At 47.2% G+C, this 21,307-nt stretch overlaps 1 protein-coding gene across 5 annotated transcripts; it reads left to right on the forward strand.

The window, feature by feature from the left end:
* The first annotated feature begins 35 nt into the window (after positions 1-35).
* Positions 36-16,421, forward strand: ZNF518B (zinc finger protein 518B). 5 transcript variants are annotated; one of them, XM_047856123.1, is made up of 4 exons: positions 2,461-3,315; positions 3,526-3,752; positions 4,650-4,845; positions 9,813-16,421. In XM_047856123.1, the coding sequence occupies exon 4, from the start codon at positions 10,006-10,008 to the stop codon at positions 13,249-13,251; it is 3,246 nt and encodes a 1,081-aa protein (XP_047712079.1). In that variant the 5' UTR covers positions 2,461-3,315; positions 3,526-3,752; positions 4,650-4,845; positions 9,813-10,005; the 3' UTR covers positions 13,252-16,421. The 5 variants fall into 5 exon arrangements, with proteins under 5 accessions (XP_047712080.1, XP_047712076.1, XP_047712078.1 ...); XM_047856121.1 differs by having other exon boundaries at positions 2,461-3,752; XM_047856124.1 differs by lacking the exons at positions 2,461-3,315; positions 3,526-3,752; positions 4,650-4,845 and adding an exon at positions 36-57.
* The last annotated feature ends 4,886 nt before the right edge of the window (positions 16,422-21,307 follow it).

Consider the following 21,307-nt stretch of genomic DNA (forward strand, 5'->3'; position numbering starts at 1 on the left):
GTTGCCTCGTCTGGCCCCGACAACCATGTACGTGATAGAGGAGACTCTGGGCTTCAGGTATGACCTCTTCCACCTTTAGTAATGGAAACTGCGAGCCTCAGAGAGGTCAGGGGATCAGGGGATCTCTTCGCCCAAGGTCCCGAAGGCAGGATGGAAAGGAGTCGGGATTCGAACCCAACTCAAGGCCAGGTCATTCACGGCTGCTTTTTCACAAGAGGAGGAATTTGGAGGCTGAAGAGCTGGGCTCCTTGTCTCTGTCGCCTTCACTCGCTCGCTGCTGGACTTCAAGCTCCACGAGGGCGGGGAGCTACCGCGCCCTGGGCTTGGACCCAGCGCCGGCACCCAGCGGGCGCTCACGAACGGTCCGGCGGGCCGCTGATGGAAGTAGATCGGTTCTCCTTCTGCAGTGAGGCTCCTGAGCCTGCGGGCACTGCATGCAGGCTGAGCACGACCGCTGCATGCAGTGGGTGTGGACGCGCTGGGTCGAGCCCTGAGCCCAACACCGCGGCACGGCTCCGTCTCGGGCGCCCCGCGGAACGGAGACCCGGCGCGGACCGGCGCAGCCTTAGGGACCTCGGACACCAGCCGCGCTGCAGCCGAGCCTCCGCGCCGCACTGCGCACGCGCGGCGCCGGCCCGGCTCCGCCCCCCCCTCCCGAGTAGGGACCTACAGCGGGCGCGGCGGCGGCGGCGGCGGCGGCGGCCTGCGGCCGGCGGTGCAGACACCCCTTCCCGGGAGCCGGGACCCGCCGGCCGGGTGAGTGACCGAGCCGGAGGGCGAGGGCCCCGGGTTCGCGCGCGGGGCAGGCGGGCCGGGGCGCGGAGAGGGCCGCGGGCGCTGCGCGGGGCGGGGGCCTGACGAGGCCGCGCCGGGGCGGGACGGGGCGGGCAGCCGGGGCCGGGTCGTGCGGGCCGCAGCCCCGCGTGCCGAGCGGCCGGCCGGCGGCGCGGCGCGGAGTCCCCGGGGCGGGACGGGGGCGGGACGGAGTCGGGGGGGGCGGCTCGGGGGCCCGGGGCCGCCCAGACCCCGGGGCCGGGGCGGCGGCGGGGTGCGGGCCCTTTGTGCCGCCGCGACCCCGCAGGCTCGCCTCCCCCCCCCCCCCCTCCCCGCGCGCCGGTCGCGATCCGCGGCGGCGGCGTGCGGGCTGCGGTGCCGCGGGTGTGGAGTCGCCGCGCCGGCCTCCTCCGCCCGCCCCCAGCGTTTTAAATGATGCATCGCCTGCGAGGATTTCTACCGGTCGACTGGGAGCAGGAAGTGTCGTCAGGAGGCCATTTTTAAAGCCTCCTGCGGGCCTCGGAGGTAAGCGTTGACGTGGTGTGACTCCCGGTGGTTAGCGGAGACCCCGCGGCCCCGCCACGGGCCGGCCCCGGGAGACCACGCCGTAAGCCCCTGCTCCCGCGCCCTCTCCCCTCCCCCTTCCTAGCACCACGCTGTTAGACGTGGACTCGCCTCGGATAACGTGTACCATCGGTGTGAGTGTGCCAACAATAAACTTGAAAACCGGACTGGCATTGTCTTTCCTTGGGAGTTTCGCGGCGTGTGTCCAGGGACGGACTTGTCCGTGGAGGACCTTTGCATCGTTTGCCGGAGTAGGGGGCTGGGGGGGGGGTTCGGGGGAGGGGAGATGGTGAAGGTTTGATTCGTTCAGATGCTGATGGGAGCCTTTGTGGGACCTCCCCGGCCCAGCTGCCCTTTTTCTCTTGTTGCCTTGGCTTGTTGGGCAGTTTCAGGCCGGTTGCAAAAGAATGAATATTTCTTCCCCGGAAAGGGAAAGCCAAAGGAGACAATGAAGGAGAACACTTCAGTCCGTCTATGTAAACGTACCCCGTTACGACAACCCCGACTTTTAAAAGTGCGATGACGAACAATATATCAGCCTAACATTAATGAAAAAGTGAAATAGCACTTTGTCCTGTTTCAGAAAGCCTACCTGGCTAACCTGTAATGTTGTGTTAGAACCTTTAAAGATTCTCTCTCTCAAGTTTAGATTGGAAGTCACCAAGATTAAGACCAGACATGGGTCCCCAGAAGCTTTGCAGCACTTTCCTAGAGGAAGGGAGAGAGAATAGGAATGTGGCTCTTGAGTTTTCTCTGAGTCACATATACGAAGTTGAGCCCAGCCTGTGTGATGTGTGTATACAGCAGGAGATTCTGGCCAAGGGTTCTAGAAGCCCAGCAAATGGAGGCTAGAAACCAATACCGTAAAGTCTCTTCAGAAGGCAAGTAGAACGTTTGGCTGTTTTAATTGTCTGATATCCATGTTCCTTTCACCTGGGATGAATTTTTTTTAATGATTTTTTTTATCCAGGATGTAATATAGCCTTGAAAAAGAACACTTTTGTGTGTACCCAGTTTTGTTCTGATAACGTTCATTACAAATGCATTTTGAAAACAGCACACAAAGGAGGGCAGTATTTTATTGAGCTTCCCCCTTGATGTTTACGTCAAACTAGTGTGGACTATTAAAAATTCATTAATACCAATTTTAAAAAACACCTCCATCTCCCATAGTGTATTTGCTTTAAGTAAGGGGATCTGGGCCAGTTTTCAGGCAAGAGGAAGAACAGAGAACATTTTTATGATCATTGCCATGAAGGCTGACCTTTCTTTCATTCATTCCCTCGTTTATTCGTTCCTTCAATATGTATGGCATGTCTCCTTTGCCAAGCCCTCTGCTGTTGGCTGTGACAAACAAGGTCCTCACAGTACGGCTTCCCAGTCTCGGTTGTTCTCAAGCGGCCTGGGGGAGACTTCATTTTCTTTGTTCACATATGCAGCCCAGCCAATTGCAGTTTCCAGATTCCATCCTGGGACTGAAGGGACCCAGACTCTAATCAGATGTTCTCATCATGGAGTGGGGTGGTGAGGCAGCAGAATCACTTGGCAAGAATTATAAAGTGCCTGCCTCAGATCATCTCAGGGAAAAGGCCGTCTGATTCATTCGGTCACCTCATTCCTAGGAAACCTTTTTTTTCTTTTTTTTTCCTTTTTATTTTAAGCTCCTGTATTACTTTGCCACACATCCCTGCTTGAGAAGCATTTTCGGGGTTCCTTCTTATTTTCTAGGAGAAAATTCTCAGAGAAACCAAGGCTGCACAAGACCCAGGACTTACATCCAAGTGCCCGGCTTCCGCAGGGCATTTTGTGCAGTGTCTTGGAGCCTCAGGGGGTTCTGAGTGCGGAAACCTGTGCCAAGGCCCGAAGCGAGGCCGGATGGGGCCGGGGCGCCGGAGAAGACAAGGCCCGAAAGAAGGAAGAGCCCTGGAACTTGCCATGCTTTTGACTCCTCTGCAGCTCAGCGGCCCCAGGCAGGAAGTAAGAACACTACCCAAGTGGCAGCAGCTGTTGTCTTTGAGTTCAGTTCCCAGCCCCACAGAGCCCGCTAGCAGAAAAGCAAAGAATTTAGATTAGACACCGGCCTTGGAAAAGACACACGGCTTCTCCAGATCTGTTATCTTAGAAGAAGCAAATGATGGAAGGTGTACTTTGAGGAATGTGAGGTGACATATGCGTGTGCCTCTGCAGGCACCCAGCACCCCTTCCACCTGACGTGGGTCAAGATGCACCAGGATCGCCAAACACAGCCAGCCGCTGACAAATCCGCATTTACCACTTCGCTGAGGCCACCCATTTAACGACTGCTCTGCAGCTCCCCTGACACCCCTTCAGGACCTCAGCCTGTGTCAGCTGTGGGGGTGAAACAGTCCTGGTTTATGTTCTTTGTGCCCGCATCCTGCCAGGAACGTTGACGTGTAAGAACCTGTAAAGCGGTTATTGTCGTTACACGCTTAACAGCGAGTATCAGTGATGACATTTCCAAGGTCATATGGCTCAGCAAGGGTTGCAACCCAGTCTGCTTGCCCCAGCCACCCACTCCCGTCCAAGGCAGTGTCCTTGCCCCCTCTCCGGCACCCTTGGCTAAGACGGGTGTATAAAAGATTGCACGAGGACGGTCAGAAGATTCTTGCCATTCCCACACACTCTTCTGCGCCTGTAATGGCAGGTGGTGGTTCTTAACCTTGGCTGTACATTTGATTCACCTGGGAAGCTTTTAAAACTCTCAGAGCCTCGCACACTCACAATGGGGCCCAGGCATTATTTTTTTAAAGCTCTCCAAGTGATCCTGGTGTGCAGTAGAGTGACCATCCCAGGGACTGCCTTCAAAAATAAGTTTAACATCCCGGGCATATGATGACAAATTCGTCACCCTAATGCAGCCAAGGTTAATAATCACTGGTGTAGTGATAGGTCTGTGTTTGATGATACTTTTTATTAAACCCTGAATCCATTTCATCCACAAAATTCGGTTGTTAAGGCAAAAAAAGGGGAGGAGGGGCTCAAAAACATGTGTCCTTAATTTTATCACCTTTAGAGACCTCAGGTCCCTTGGTGTGTTTAGTCCCACACAGTTGTGTAATGTTACTTGTAATACTACTTTGTTTTTCCCTTGTATTTTTTTAATGCTAACAAGAGCATAATTTCCCCTTAACATTCTTCTTTCCACATAGAGAGCTGTAAGTTTTATACTTCAAAAACTCTCTCACTGGTCATATATATGTGTGTATGTATATATATATATATATCTTCTTAAAGGTCTTCTCTTAAACTGTTAGGGAGAACCTCTATCGTAACTTTGTTTTCTGATGTAGTTCGTCTCAGTTGAAGAGCTCAATCCCCAAATAACTCCTTTGTAAATGGGGTTGGGGAGAAGATCCTGGCCTCCAGCCCCCCTGGGAACCTCCTGCTGCCAGAGACCTTTATCTCATCAGGCTGATTTGTTAAACTAAGACTTGCTGCTTCTCAGGAGTTTACAGACTCTTCTATTTTCAAAGGAATCTTACAAAAGTATGTTGACTTATTTCTTAACGGTACATGTACTCTTTGCGGAGCATAAAATTACCTGCTGTCTGCATATACCTCTTCCCCACATCAGCATGTAAATGAGGCATTATTATTCCCACTTTACAAGTGAAAAAACACTCAGGCTCCAGAGGGGTTAACAAATCCAGAATCACCCAGCTGTTAAGTCAAAAACCTAGGTTTTGAACCTCGTTCTAGATATCACAAGGCCATTGTCCTTTCTACTGTATTATACTTTTCACCTGGAAAGCAGAGGGGTCAGAACAGGGGCTTCCTTGTCCAGCCTTCTTGCCCCATTCTGCCACCCAGGTGCTACATTAGCCTTCAGAAGGAAATCCAGACTCCCAAAGGTTGTATTTTTGCCAGCAACATTTGGAAGTTTTTTGTTGTTGTTGTTGTTGTTGTTGTCATTCAGGGGCCATCAATTTGCAATTCAGTCATTTTGAAGTGCCAAGTAGTGTGGCAAAAAGAAAATAATACTTGGTTGGTGTTTTTCCTTCTTTAGAACTATTTACCCATTCAGTTCAGTTCTGATTCTTTGTCACGGTCTGAAGAAGTACTTGCTGAGTGAGGTCACAGTTTCTTCCTAAACCCTGTTTTACCTGGGCAGTATTAGCTGTTTACATGCCTAATGTTGCTTTTTTTTTTTTCCCCCTTTCTTTCTGATCAGGTGTTACTTGTCTACATGCTCCTGGGCCCTTTGAGGTAGAATGCTTTAAAATTTTGCTTGCTGGGAAACAAAATTTGTTAGACCGGTCTTTGTTATGACTAAAGAAAGTAGGCCAGAGGGACAAGAAATTTTTGAGCACATGTGCTACGGGCAAGTGCTTTGCGTACATTAATCGTGTTTCCCTCTCCTGATCACCCTTTAAGTCCGAAGATAGTAAAACCTGTTTTCTTGCCTGACCGTGAACAGAGAGCAATCACTTGCCTCAGGGCCCAGCCAGGAGGGACAGAACCAGAGTCTGAACTGCAGACTGTCCATCTCCATTCCCGTTGATCTTGGCAGGTACAGCAGCCGCATGCCTGCCCTTGCAGCGGACGTGGCAGAAGCCTCAGTGGGAGGATTTCTGGAGAGAGCTCCCTAAATCTGCCTCTCCGTCCAAACATGAGGCAGGCCGGCAGCTAATCCTGAGTTTGGCGGGCACCTCTCACGAGCAGAAGCGTCCGTGATGACCCGTGTCGCACACACGTGATGTGAGTGGGTAGCCTGTCTTTACATGAACATCTGGCCTGTAAACGTGCATTCGCTGCAGGGCTGTTTCGGGAGTTAACTGGGCTCAGAGAGGAATAAAAACGGGTAGTCTGGTAAGTAGCTTATACGTACACCTGAGCTGTAGTGAGGACTCTGTGTGTAGTTCAAGCATCCTCTCATGCCAGCCACTTTGCCACTAAGGCTGGGTGATGGTCTTGCCCCAGAGGTGAATTGTGTTTTCAGCTACACAACCCAGTAACTGTAATTAAAGTCATGCAATGAGATTCAGCGAATATTCTGGAAACAGCAGTCGTAAGGCAGTGCAGAAAGAGGAAGATATATATTAGCCCCTTTGACTATGAGATTGGCATGGTTTCTTCTCTTTTCCTCATTTTAAAAGGGAGAAATCAGCAGTTACGATGTGTGGTGACTTAACCTCGGCACCGTATGTCATATTATTTCGTGTAATCCTTGCGACCAGCAGTGAAATAGGTACTGTTTACTGTATAACAGAGGATTCAGATTACCCCAGGCCACACACCTACAAAGGGATGGCACTGGGATTTAAGTCCCTGTACGGTGATTCCAGAATCTGTAGCTTTAAGTAGCGTTACTATTTCTTTCTCTTCTAATTCTGTTGAGCGTTTGGTGTTTCTAGTATTTGGAAGTCAGATGCTGCCATTTTAAGGAGAACTCGGACAACCTTTATGGTTTTTATAGGCCTCCGCGTCACTGAGCTGGTGTCTTGACAAACTCAGTCTTTGTCTCTGTGTATCCCCGTGATAAATCTGTAAGAAACCAGGACAAGTGAGCTCAATGTCAGAAGGGAAGGCCACCAGCAGCGAATGCCGCCCTGAGGCCTTTCTGCAGGAAGAGGCAAGACTGAGTCTCGAGGAAACACGTTTGTGACACACTGTGCCTCTTCTCTATGCTGTGCGCCCATCGCCTTTGGCTGATGCTGCAGATAATTATGCATTAAAAAGCTCACTTAATGCTGTTAAAAAAGTTTTTGAGAACCCTCCTAAGTTATTAAAAAGAAAAATAAGTATGTTTCTTGTCCTAGGAGGTCAAATGCAGAGGTTTTGTAATCAAGGCATTATGAGTGTGAAAGGGAGGTCAACACCAAAGCTGATGCTGACTGTTCACCCAGTGTTCTCCCAGGGTCAGGTGCACGCATGGCGTTTTGTCACTCCACGTAAGCCTTGGTCATAAGCCCCTGGGGCAGTGATTTGCTAAGAGGACCCAGCTTCCCAGGTGCTTGTGCCTTGTGTGAACCAGACAGAGCGAGCTGCACAAGAGGGAGTGAGCGTGGGAACCTGTCACTCGGGTGTGCCCACGTGCGGTGCCAGCAGCAAAGCCATCTTACTTCTCGGCCTGCCATTCCGTCCATTCACCTCTGTCTCGGGGCGCACGGACATCTTTTACTCCTGTGATTAGCCACACGAGTGTCAAAGGCCAAAGAGACTGTACTTGTTTGGAAGAAGCCTGGCATCACCCGGATAGAGGGAATTGCCAGTGTAGAAACATCACGTAATTTTGAGAAAGGTTTAGAGGCCTGGAAGATCCTTGCAACCGGGACCGGCCTAGACGTTGCACCTCCCGTTAAACCGTATTTGCTAAGCACAGCCTCGCGCTTTCTGTTGGCACTTGCTCCTGCGGATTCTCAATGCCGAATAACTGCCGAGATGGTTTTGTGGAAACACCTCCAAGAGGCCTGCGCTCCGTAGCCACTGCGGCTGGCTTGGTTAATTCCCAGGGACTTTCCTCCATCAGGATGTTCTCTGCTTCTTGCTAAGCATGTGATCCTACGGTCCGGTCTGAGATTTCAAGTCTTCAGTGTCAGGAGGAACGACACGTCTGAGTTTTCAGAGGACTTGGAAAGAAAATGACAAAACTGTACTCATGTAGATGAACGCACGTGAATAAGCTGATGCGAATGGGTGGCTCACCTGAGGTCATTTGAGTAGTGGCAAATAGCAGTGTCACTGGGGTCTCTTTTCACCAAAGCCAGTTTACATCGTTATCAGGCAGCCCTGGGGGAGAAGTAGGGTAAGTGTCCTTCATTCTAGTTGCCCGATGAAAAAACAGGCTCAGAAGGCTGAACTGGTGTCTATGAGGTCATAAAAGAAAGGCTATTAGCTGATCCCCAGCTAGGGTGTTTTTTTATTTGGCTCCTAGTTCTGTATATTCTGAAGAAAGAACGTGCACTTAAAGGTGATTAAGTGTTTTTATATAATAACGCGTCATGTCACGCAGATCGTGGTACTCGCTGTAGGGACATTTGCGCGTCTCCCTCCGCAGCCCAGGCTGCCACCGCCTCTCACCTCAGTCCCCTGCTGCTGTCATTCCACCTTCGCGGACGCTGGCCCATACAGCCGCTAGGGGCTCTGTTGGGATATAAATCAGACTGGGCCACGTCGCTGCTCCAGTCTCCCCTGCTTATTTGGTTCATGTAGAGGAAAAGCCACATCCTTAGGGTACTGCGTGCTAGATCGTTCTTTGACCAGTGCCCACCCCCCCCCGCCTCTGACCATATTGATCGTTCTGTCCTCTTCCTCCCCTCCTGCTCATTACGTTCCATCCTCAGCCTCCTCGCCATTCCTCTGGTGCTCCAGGCCCTCATCCCACAACACTTGGCTTCCTCTCTGCCTGAAACTCCCTTCTCCCAGACAGCCACAGTGCTCACTCCCTCGCTGCCCCGAGGTCGGTGCTCACATGTCAGCTTAACGGGACGCTTTCCTGACTGCCCACCCCTCCACATGCTAGCCCTCAACTTCATCACGTACTTAGTCCCTCTGGCCTTCGTTTATGGTATATTTTTCTCAGTTACTTACCACCACTTAAGAAATAAATGTATCTCCTGTTTCCCCTCTTATACCCTCATGATACTTGGTTTTGCTGACTACCCTACAGCACTTAGAGCAGTGCCTGGCACCTGACAGATGCTCAGTGAGATGTTGAAGGACTCAGTTTGTGTACACCTAATATTGCCAGTGTACTATTGACTTCTTACCATTTGTGAACACAGATGGAGCATGTGAAAGAGAGCTGAGAATCCAAGCTGACGATTAGCTGTCGTGTAGAAACAAACGGACACCTGAGCCGAAGCCCTGGCTCTCTCCACCACTTGATAACCTGTGTGTTTAAAAACTGAAATTGGGGCACCTGGGTGGCTCAGTTGGTTAAGCGTCCAACTCTTGGTTTCATCTCGGGTCGTGATCCCACCGTCTGTGGGTCCCAGCCCTGTGTCAGGCTCTGCGCTAACAGTGTAGAGCCTGCTTGGGATTCTCTCTCCCTCTCTCCCTCTCTGCCTCTTCTCTACTCTCTCTCTCAAAATAAACATACTTTAAAAAAAAAAACTTTTTTCAAAACTGAAATAGCATCCTCCTATACAAGGTTTTATTTAGGCAAATATGAAATTATGCCTGTGAAATTGCTGGGATGCTTTCCACGATACCTAAAAATAATATGTCCACGTATCAAGGGCTGTTCTGAATGACAACTGTGATTTCCTTGCTCCTGGCCTGTTTATGGTTGGTTTAAAGTGATGAGTTTCAGGGGAGCTGAATTTAAAAATGTTTCCAGTTTAGGCTTGTGATTTGCCAGTTCTGTTGGATGACGTTTTACTGTCAACGTGTGTGTAAGAAAGAATGTCAAGATTTAACATAAAATTGCCAAGAATAAGTGTGAAAGAGCTTAACTAAGCCTTAAGTTCATGTATTAATCGTGCTTTGTGATTTCCTTTTTTTCCCTTTAGTGTTGCCCAGAATATCAGAGCATTGGAAGCAACCATTTTTTGGGATCCTACACCTACTGTGGTGGTGGATTAAAAAGGAGGACGCAGTATGCGCCCAAGAAGTAACTGTTTCTCTGCCGATCACAAAGTGAAATGAAGGATGGCCCCTAAGGATTTTATCATGTGAAGTCTCTCTGGATTTCTCTTTTCAGAAATGCAGATAAAGAAGATGAAGGATATCGGACAGCAGTTATATACCACACAGGTGAACGACGCACAGAATTCCTTGACCATGTCACCCAAACAGCCTAATGCTAATAGAGCGACTCGACCAGACAGACAAGAAGCGCAGGCTCTGTTATGTCAAGGCTCAGAGGCGGAGGCTGCCGTGATGACGGTTGCTACGTGTGTAAAGTGCAAAAGTGTCCACAGAATCCCACTTCGAGATCCGAAGAAGGGTACTGGGCAAAGCCAAAAGGACGACAAGTATGTTTGCTTCACATGCAACCTTGGCATGGCTTCTTCCCATTTTCATTTTGTGAACAGTAATCCCAGTGCAGCTCATGTAGGAAGTAAAGCTGAGACCATCTCAGGTTCCGTCAGTAACAAATTTAAGGTAAGGAACTTTAAGCCCGGCAAATACTACTGTGATAAATGTCGATTTTCCACAAAGGACCCTCTGCAGTACAAAAAGCACACACTTCAACATGAGGAGATTAAATTCATCTGTTCTCACTGCAGCTACATTTCCTACACAAAAGGGGAGTTTCAGAGGCACTTGGTGAAACACACGGGCATATTCCCTTACCAGTGTGAGTACTGCGACTATGGCGCTATCAGAAACGACTACATCGTCAAACACAGGAGGAGAGTGCACGAGAGGGCCGGTGGAAAGCGGCCGCCCAAAACCGTGGCCAAGCTGGAGCCGAAAAGAGCCGGCGCATCCAAACAAAACGCAGAGCTTTTAAAAGCTCCCAGTCCGAGGACTGCGTTTCAAAATCGGTTGTCGGATCAACTCTCAAGGTTCTCCCTCCATACAAATAAGGACAAAATGCACAATATCATGTTGCTGCCTGAATCCAAGGAACACCAGAAAGATGTAGTGTGTGTTCCGAACAAAGTGACTTTGTCGGAGCCAAACGAGGTCAGTCTGTTTGAGAACAAAAGCGTGGAGGTGGAAGTGCTGTCCCCTGCAAAAGAGCCCGTGCAGCCGGGAATGCCCTTAACAGTCGTGGCACCGGCGGAATTAGTTGTCCCTGCAAACTGTCTAGCCCAGTTGATGGATGTGAAGGTTGTCAATGGAACCCAGCAGCTCGTCCTGAAACTGTTTCCTCTGGAAGAAGGTAACCGCCCTGAAGCCAGCGGGGCTGAGGGAGGGAGTTCTGAGCGTGTGACTAGCGAAAAGGGTTCAACCGAACGGGAAAAAATGGCTTCTGCAGGACATACAAAGCCACCGCCGATTGAAGGGAATGTCGGAAAACTCGCAGGCTTTGATAATCTCCATTCTGCGGTTCAGAAACAACTTAAAAATATGAAGTGGGTGAGGTCTTACGACTTTTTCCTGTCAGATTCTCGTGTGCACAACCGTGGGGAATCCCTCCTCAACCCAGATACAGTGGAGGATTTCCAGAAAAAAAGTAGCACGTATCCACATAGACCGGCCCTTCCGTCTCTCTCCTTCAAAGGTCATTCTCCATCAGCTATAGTAAAACACAGTGTTTTACATGGTCTCAGAACCGCATCAAGCCCGTTTCCACATAAAGCTGCTGTTTCTTTTACTGAGGATAGAAGACATTTACACAGCGACTCACACTCGTTCTTCCCTCTTGCTGCACCACCTGCAGCTGTGCCCTCTGGAGACCAGGGCTTGTTGCCTGTGAGCACAAATCACTTGGAATCTAGAAGTGAGATCAGTGTTCCTGCAAAAATGGCTCCCTCCCACAGGAAGCTGAAGGACAAGCAGACAGAGGAACACAAGGCAGGTTCAAATACAGGCCAGATTGCCTCTCAACGCAAAAGGGAGTATCTACACCTAAGTATACCTGGAGAAGATAGCATCGGGGCTCTGCCGCCTGGGGAGGAACCCCTGGAACGAAAGAATCCAGAAAGGACTAAAGACTCTTTCGATGGCCCGGTCATCTCATCAGTATTTTCTCTGAGCTCTGGGTCCGAAAATGTCCCTGAAGGTGTTAAATGGAATAGTTCCACGTCCAAAATAAAGTCAATTGAACTCCTGCGCAGAAAGATAGCTCAGTTAATTGAATCCTGTGGCAAGCCTTCATCTTTGTCTGCAAATAATGCACATCGCCGTTCTGTAGGGCAGGCCTCGAAGGGAACCTCGAAAGCTGCTCCTGAAGGGATTCACGAAATTAACGTGTCGTTTACTGGCACCGGCTATTCCACAGGCACGCTCCCCAAACCTCAGGATGACGGCGCTATTAATGGACAGCTTACTCATCAGCAAATGTATCCACAGTTTATGGAAGACAGCAATGGGAAAACTGAAAGCAGAGTGACCAGGAAGGCCCATGTTGCTACTCCAGTATTGATCCCCAAAGGGGCTGTGTTGAGGGTTCTTAATTCTTCTGAGGATGCCCACATTATAGAGGCTACGTGCGAAGCACCCGTCAGTATACCTTGCAGTGAGACACAGTTAATAAAACCCATTCCGCTCTGCCCCGTGAGACAGACAGACTCAGACTTACAGTCTTTGACAAGTAAAAGTGGGCCAGTAGATGTGTCCCAAAATCTTGATATACCTCTTCGGCCAAAACCAAGGAAAGAGAGTGCTGCTTGTAGCACCATGCCTAAAAAAACTGGCCCCCTACACAGTCACCAAGGAAGCAGTGAACCAAGTAAGCAAGGGAAACTGCTCCCCAGAAGTCTTCCTATAAGTAAAAATAAAACCAAACAAGTGAACTCATCCAAGAAGAAAACCAAAATGCAGGCTGACCCCAGCCGCTATCTCAAGGATCCTTCAATTTTTCAGGTCACAAGACAACTTCGACTGATAGCAGCTAAACCAGACCAGTTGATTAAATGCCCCCGTCGGAACCAGCCTGTCATTGTGTTAAACCATCCTGACGTTGACTCACCAGAAGTGACCAATGTGATGAAGGTAATAAACAAGTACAAAGGCAACGTCCTCAAAGTCGTCTTATCAGAGAGGACTAGGTGTCAGCTAGGCATCAGACGGCATCACGTCCGCCTGACCTACCAGAATGTGGAGGAAGCCAATCAAATAAAAAGGCAAATGATGTTGAAAATGAAACTTAAAAAAGTTCATAAAAACAACTACCAGGTGGTGGATTCCTTGCCTGATGACTCATCCCAGTGTATATTTAAGTGCTGGTTTTGTGGGCGGCTGTATGAAGACCAGGAAGAGTGGATGAGTCATGGCCAACGGCATTTGATAGAAGCTACTAGAGATTGGGATGTTCTTTCCTCCAAAGGCAAATAAGTAAAAAGTGGTCTTTGAAGCAAATTGTTTTTCTTACTTTTAGTTTATTCTAGTTTGTTGTTGTTTTTTTTTCTCCTCCCTGACTCAGTAGGAGAAATAGAGATTGTAGGGATGAGAGGGTCATCAATTCTTCAGAACTCTTGTAGGAATGTTGAGAGCCAGGAGTCTTAACCCGAGATAAGTGACTGGAACTTGGAATGTGTTTGAGGCCCCTGAAATTACGCACAAATCCACGTACAGGCGTTTTCCTGGAGAGACGTGAAACTTGCAGATTTCCACTGGGATCTGAGACTGCTTTGTGTAGCACCCCTTTTACCGAGTAGATACAAATTTGTTGTAATCTATTCAAAAGGGTGAGTTTAGAGTGTTTTACACATGCTACTGAGGGATTAAGCCCAGATGGTGGTGTGCACAGCCATCCCGTCATTAAGTCATGTGCTATTTGGTGCATAACGGAAATTAAACTTTCTACTTTGTTACCTTAAATTCGGTTATAGAAAAATGGCTATTCTTTTAAATTCCTCACCCCCTCTGTAGTACTTGTGTCGTTTACAGCACAGAGCACTGTGCTGCTGTTGGCCATTTTAAAGGATGATTCCAAGGTTTGCCTGAATCTACTACAGTAGACGTTAGGGGAGGAAGGAAACATTTCCAAACCTTTGCTTTCTTTTTCTTTTTAAACATCCTGGTTTGCGACGGTTGAGGAGGGAATGTGCCTTTTTCAAAAAAAAAAAAAAAAAAGTCACAGAAAAGATCTAGAATGAAGGCTGCTGTTTGCCCTAACCACCCTCACAAACATAAGCCGATTTAAAATGTGAATGAACAGGCGTCTTGTGACATAGGTGACACTGGGGAAGACCATGCAAAGTAGGGTGGTGCAGGTAGTTATGACTTTAACGTGACTATCAGTTTTCATCTGAGAACTCACGGGCGAAGCCTGCACACACTTCCTCCACAGACACTGCCCCCTCCCCAGCTCATATCCTGTTCTCCCTTTGCCAACTTCCTGAACAGACCCTCCTACGGAGTAGGATGCTTCCCTGCTCACCTCCTGTCCCCTTCCTTTTGTGCCTTTGAGGCCCCTTAAGGCTTTCCCTCGTGAAAATGCTAAAAACAAGCAAGAATCAGCAAAAGGGCAGCATCTCACCATCTTTGTTGAGGTTATAGGAAAAGTATGCCTGGTTTTCAACGGTCATGGCGACGTTGTCCCTCTCACCCACCTTTCCGAGGTAGTGATTCTCAAGAACATCTACCGCTGTCTCCACCGACAAAGGCCAGGACCACGGCTGGTCCACACAGCACCTCCGTGTGCGTTAGGAAGAGTTCCTCCCAGATAGATGGCCTGGCAGATGGAGCTCGGACTGGATTTATTCCTCACTTGCCCGCTCAGGCACCAACCATCACACAGAACCCTAAAGGGACGACCACAAGGCAGCCCCACCTCTGTGTTTTTCTTCCTTTTAAGCCTGCTCTTTCCTTAGGGAATTGGTTAGTGCAGTAAATGAAATGGGGGGCCGTTTTGTCTGCAAAAGACTTGAGTGAGATTTCCATTGTGTTGGTTAGTCGGAACTTTACGATTTTTTTTTTACATGTGTGAAAGATTATCTTCTGATAGATGTGGGATGGTAATTCTTTGTAGTTCTCAAGTGAAATGTAGATCAACATTTCTTATGTATAATTGAATACATAATCATTAAGTTGACTAATTGGTTAATTTTTATTGAAATTTAAAACTTGGGTTTTTTTTTATATGTGTATATATGCTTGTGTGTACACATATAAATATTTTTTACCATATAAAAACTGCAGTAGCTGATTTTCTGTTTTCCTATTTTATAACACAATTATGTGGGCTGGAGAAACAGAAGACGTTTTATATTCTAGAAATTATTTTGGAAGCACATTTTTATAATGGTGTGGTCTCATTTTTAGCAAATGAAAGCACAAGTGATGAGTCTGATTTATATGAACAAATAGGAGTAGAAACCGCTGAGGATCATTTCATGACAGTATTTCCTCCCCCGTGCATTTCCAGTTGGTGCTTTCTGGGAAATGGACCCTGTGTACCGCTCACTTTTCCACCCAGAGGAGAGGATTCTGCAGTGTCAGCCATGTGTAGATGTGTACCTGCCAGGAGCTAGAAGGCTCCTAAGATGTTGAGAGAAGAAAAGGCTGTGATTTTTTTTTTTTTTCCTCCTTCTATACCTCACTGCTTAGTAGCATCTTTCTTGAGAGGCTAGACCGTGACCTTTCAGGAAAGATGACCATGAATCAGGTCAGAGTGTTAAGTGTCAACATGAAACATTTATACTTCGCAGCACCAACTGTTTTTCAAGTATTACCTAAAACTCAGCTTATGTACTCGTATGGAGCTAAATTTTATGAGTAGACTGTGTAGCTAAGCTTTTTGGGGGATTTCTGGAACTACAGTAGTTTTTAAGGAATTGAGAGGGCTCCTGAAAGTCATAAAAAATGAGAAAGCAAAACATGTCTGTCCTCCCGATATAAAGAACTTTATTTAGCAGATAGCTTGTTAACATGTAGGCAAATGTCATGAAATAAATACTTCTAACAAAATTGGACAAGGTAGGGGTAGAACTGTGCTGAGTATTTATGGACTCCTACCTTGATTTTGAAGGACCTGTACTCATGAAATTTTGTTAATAGTGTTTACCAATAAAATCATTTTAAACACTTCTTAAGGTAGCGTTTCTTAACTTTTGGGGGTCAGAAATGAGATGATCTTATTATAGTTATGACAAAGTGAAAATTTCTCAAAAATGACCTCACAGTCTCGTAGATCATATTTTACCCCAATTTTTATCCCCAGCCCCAAACATTTTGTGACCCTACTATGGGCCAAGTGCTATTTGTTAAACTAAGCTGAACACAGTATATTAACCCTAAAAAGCTCCATCCCGTTTCTTCACGACCTACTAAATAAACCATCCCAGAAAATGAGGATGTGACGTGGCTCGGCCTTTGGAATCGTTTTTGAATGTGTAAATGTCAGTATGAGCAGAAAACAAAATATTGCATAACACGTTTTAAGCATTATTGTAAGTCCCGCGTTAACAGTTCTGTGTCTGCTGCTCTAGTTTTGAAACACATTTGTATATAGATAGAGACGTTGGCGTCACTTTTGTTAAATAAAACAACTGTAAAACGTTCTCTGCCCTTTCATTTCACTGTTCGGCGGGGAGGGCCGTGTATTACATCACCTCGTGTGATCTGTTTCTGAAACACGGAAAGGCATCATCCTATACGGCTCAGGTGCCTTGAGTCCCACCGGGGTGTGTTCCGAATTAGATAACACCATTGGTTCACCCCGCACACCCTGAGATGAACACCCCAGGCTGCTTTTTTGGTTTGCGCTGCCCTAAATTCATGCTGCTTTGGGCAGCAGTAACAGTTTTCATCCTGTGGTCTGTGGCCACCGAACCTGCCCTGTGTGTCTGGCCTCTGCTGGGAGGGGTTGGGGTGGGGGGAGCTCCCCAGCATTTGCTGAGCCTGCTGGACCACGTGGGCACGGCACTGTTGACACCATCCATAAACACCCTTGTGTCTGATTGCACGCGTACCTGGGCAGAGAAGGGATGAGGCTATTTGGAGGGGAACTTGATTCCTGCATCTCATTCCACGGAGTCAACGAGGGAAAAGAAATGGGACCTGAGACCGTAAAGAGACGTGGGTTGCTTCAATTCAAGAATTTGCCGATTTCACCTGTTAGCGGAGATGAGTCGTCATCCTCCCATCCTACAGATCTGGTCTAATAAGTGGTCACCTTTGGTTAGGGGGAAGTGAAAATCAAATAAGGCAGTGGAAGCCTCTGGGGGGATTTGTATTGGGTGTGGACTGCCAGGGGTGGCTGCGGTGTGACCGGAGTAGGGGGCTGGGCGGGAGCTGACATCAAGGCCAGAAAGTTAGGGAGTGGCAGTCACCAAGCCACGTTTTATTGGGAAGAGAACTTTAGCTCAAGAAAGATGAATGTGTACGTGAAGGTGAGGGAAATAACGTGCAAGATGGTGGTGTGGCAGGAAGCACCCTGGTGTCTATCAAGCTCTTTTGCTTTGCACACGTAGAGCTCTTTGCTGCCACAGGTTACATCCAGTATGAATTGACTTCTTAAGGCTCTAGCACGTATCAGACACGTCGGTTGCATTGAACTACCGTTCTGAGGAAGGTGGTCTTAGTCTAGAGCAGTGCTGTCCAACAGGAACATAATGTGAGCCAAAACGTAATCTGAACTTTCTAGTAGCCACATTTGGGAGAGAAAAAAGAGCGGGTGAAGTTAAATGTTTTATTTCACCCGATACACCTAAAATACTGAAACATTTCTGGGGCGCCTGGGTGGCTCAGTCGGTGAGGCATCCTACTTCAGCTCGGGTCACGATCTCTCACGGCTCAGGAGTTCGAGCCCCACATCGGGCTCTGTGCTGACACCTCAGAGCCTGGAGCCTGCTTCCGATTCCGCGTCTCCCTCTCCCTGCCCCTCCCCTGCTTGTTCTCTGTCTCTGTCTCTCAAAAATAAATAAATGTTAAAAAACTTTTTTTTAATACGGAAACATTTTCAATAAAATTTATTGAGATATTTTGTGTGTATAAACACACGCATGCATATACGAAGCGTGTGTTTATATACACTTTTGAAAACAAAGTCTTTAGAAACCTGGTACATATTTTAAACTTACAGAAGGTTTGAATGTTAATGCTACCTTTTCATTCATAAGGGGATGTAGTCTTACCAAAACACTGAAGCTGTGTTTAGTGACAAGATTTTAACCGTTTCAGTGTTGCCATTTAAATTAGAAATCCAGTGCTTCAGTCCCACTGGCCATGTTTCAAATGTCCATCACGCATATGTGGCTAGTGGTTACCACACCGAACAGCCCGTGACAAGGTAGAACATGATGTGTTGTAAATATTAGCTTACTTGTCTGAGCTCCTTGATGAGAAGAACGGGATTTCGTTTATCTATGGAGCTCTAAAACTAGGGTAGACCAGGCTGGGCTGTGCTAACTCACATTTAGGAAACACCAGTTCTGTACCAGATTCTGCGTTAATGGCAGATCTATCTCTAGGCGGATATCTTAGAAAAATTGTTGCACATGTGGCTTTTTGAAGTTACATATATGTACATATTTTTTAATGTTTATTTTTGAGACAGAGTGCGAGTGGGGGAGGGGCAGAGAGAGAGGGAGACACAGAATCCGAAACAGGCTCCGGGCTCTGAGCTGTCAGCACAGAGCCCGACGCAGGGCTCGAACCCACGAACGGTGAGATTATGACCTGAGCCGAAGTCGGACGCTCAACCCACTGAGCCGCCCAGGCGCCCCTTGAGGTTATATTTAACATTTATTTTGCAACCCTGGTTGGTCAGCCAAACAAATGTTTATTTCTCATTCACACTGCATCCACAGTGTGAGGGACCTGTCTGATGGAGGGCCCCAGCCCGTGGCTGCACCATCTGAACCCCGTGAGCTTCCTCATCAGTGTGACAGTGAGAGGGGGGGACGCTGCACACAACACACTGAACTTGTACTCACGACCCACTGCCCCAAAAGTGGTCACGCCACCTCCCAAAGGGGCCAAGCGGTCCCACTGCCTTTGTGCACAGCACAGCACACTGACCAGCATGGACCGCAGACCACGGGCCGAGTGCTGGAGGAGCGAGCCTGGCAATCGCCCCATGTGAAAAGCAACTTGTCCACCTGACGGTTGTGAAATGGTAACAGTCCGCTAAGAGGTGGTGAAGGTCTGGAGAAACAGGGACTTCACAACGTGGTATTTGGCAATATCTAAACTTGAAGAAGCAATGTATTCTTTTCATCTGCGTGGCCCTGATTCCTGGTGAGATAGTATATTTCACAAGTGTTTCTTGGACATGACGGTTTTTCCGTGTATGGCCTGCTGGTTTTCCTCTTCCGTTTTACTACTGAATTATTTATTTTAAATTTTTAAGAGCAAATGTAGCCGCTATTAAAAATCTCCACAAAGAAAAATTTCTCCCTTCGGGTGTGGTGTTTTGGGGCTTTGTTTTCGAAGTCCTTCCCTACCTTGAAGTCACAAAAGGGGTTTTTACGTGAAATTTAATATGAAAAATAAACCTCCACACAACAGTGAACACTATAACAAAATGCAAACTGTCAGATACAGGCTTCGTAAAACTCTTTTCCGAAAGGACCTGGGTCCAACTCTTTTGATATGTCAGTACCAGGTGAATTACTCACTCAGGTATCCTAACACCCATTATCAGAGAGTCAATGCTTTGATCCCTGTGTGGAACTCTGCCTCTAAATATCCAGGTTCCATATTTGTGTGGCTCTCTGGCTGGGCCTCTGTGTTGCTGCATTATACGGTTTATTGCAATTCTTCTCCCAAAAATTCTAATAAGACAGTTTACCATTGACAGAGGTACATATACAGTGAGGAGACTTTCCTTGTTAGATATTATAAAGCTATATAATGGTCTTGGCCATTCTTGGCTCTTTGCTCTTCCAAATGCACTTGAATATCAGCCCCGGGGCGCCTGGGTGGCTCACTCAGTTAAGCGTCTGACTTCAGCTCAGGTCATGATCTCACGGTTTGGGAGTTCGAGTCCTGCGTCAGACTCTGTGCTGACAGCTCAGAGCCTGGAGCCTGCTTCGGATTCTGTGTCTCCCTCTCGCTCTGCTCCTCCCCTTGCTCATGCTGTTTCTCTCTCTCTCAAAAATGAATAAACATTACAAAAATTTTTTTTAAAAAAAGAAAATCCCTGTTGTGATTTTGATTGGAAAAGCACTGAATTTACAGATGCATTTGAAGAAACTTTGCATCAGTGGCAACATGTTGTTACCATTCAGCCTGGTAATTGATTTGAAAATGTAATAGAAATAAAGTTGTGCTGGACCAATAATGTTTTATAATTTTTTTCCCTTTATTCAGGGGAAAAGGCTTCATTCACGGCAACAATAAAAACTATAGGCTGCATAATCAATTAAAATAATGAAGCAGGAAGAATTTTAGAGCATCATATCACTTGCAATAAGATAGCAAAATTGCCAAGTGCAAATTCAATATTTAAATGTTTTTCTTAGTGTTTCTTTATTTTTGAGACAGAGAGAGACACAGAGAGTAAGCAGGGGAGGGGCAGAGAGAGAGGGAGACACACAATCCGAAGCAGGCTCCAGGCTCTGAGCTGTCAGCACAGAGCCCGACGCGGGGCTCGAACCCACAAACCGCGAGATCCTGAGCTGAGCCAAAGTTGGACACCTAACTGAGCCACCAGGCACCTCATCATAGTCAATATTTTAAAAATCAGTGCAGGGGCACCTGGATGGCTCAGCTCTTGACTTTTGATCTCAGCTCAGGTCTTGATCTCAGGTTCGTGAGTTCAAGTCCCAAGTTGGACCCCACACTGGGCATGAAGCCTGCCTAAAAAATAAAAATAAAAAATAAAACTGTGGATTTATTATAACTCTTGTAGGGATAACTCTTGTAGGGATATAACTACATCCCATATAACTTGTAGGGATGCTCCCATCACTTCTACTCTACAGTTTAGAAAAGTCTAAACCAGTGTAATGGGAAATCATAAATTAAAATGGGCTCCTTTGTATTTTCTATGTAAGCAAAAGATTAGAGCTTGAAAGAAATAATACTGGAAGAGACCCAAGTTTCCATAGAGTTTCGTCATAATTTTCGAGTTTCAGCATCATTTTTTCCATAGGTTTTTGGAAGATATATTTTAACCACTTAAGGCAATTCCCTTCCATCCATAAGTTGCCTTTCCACCCCCCACCAACTACAATTGTTAAATTTATATAACGTATTTGAGTACTTTTTCTTCTTAAAATTCTAATGTAGTATATTACTTGAATACATTTTTCTCCTGTTTCATCTTTATGTTCCATAAGGTCATGGAATTTATTTATAGTCATCTTGTCATGATTTATGTGTATATACTGCTGAGTTTATAGATCTAATGTTGGAATCTGTGTAAATGGTACTGGTCCTATAATTTCCTCTTTTAGTACTGTCCCTATACTATTCTATTATCAAGATATATATGGGTGGG

This window comes from Prionailurus viverrinus, chromosome B1 (genome assembly GCF_022837055.1).
Source record: "Prionailurus viverrinus isolate Anna chromosome B1, UM_Priviv_1.0, whole genome shotgun sequence".
NCBI lineage: Eukaryota > Metazoa > Chordata > Mammalia > Carnivora > Felidae > Prionailurus > Prionailurus viverrinus.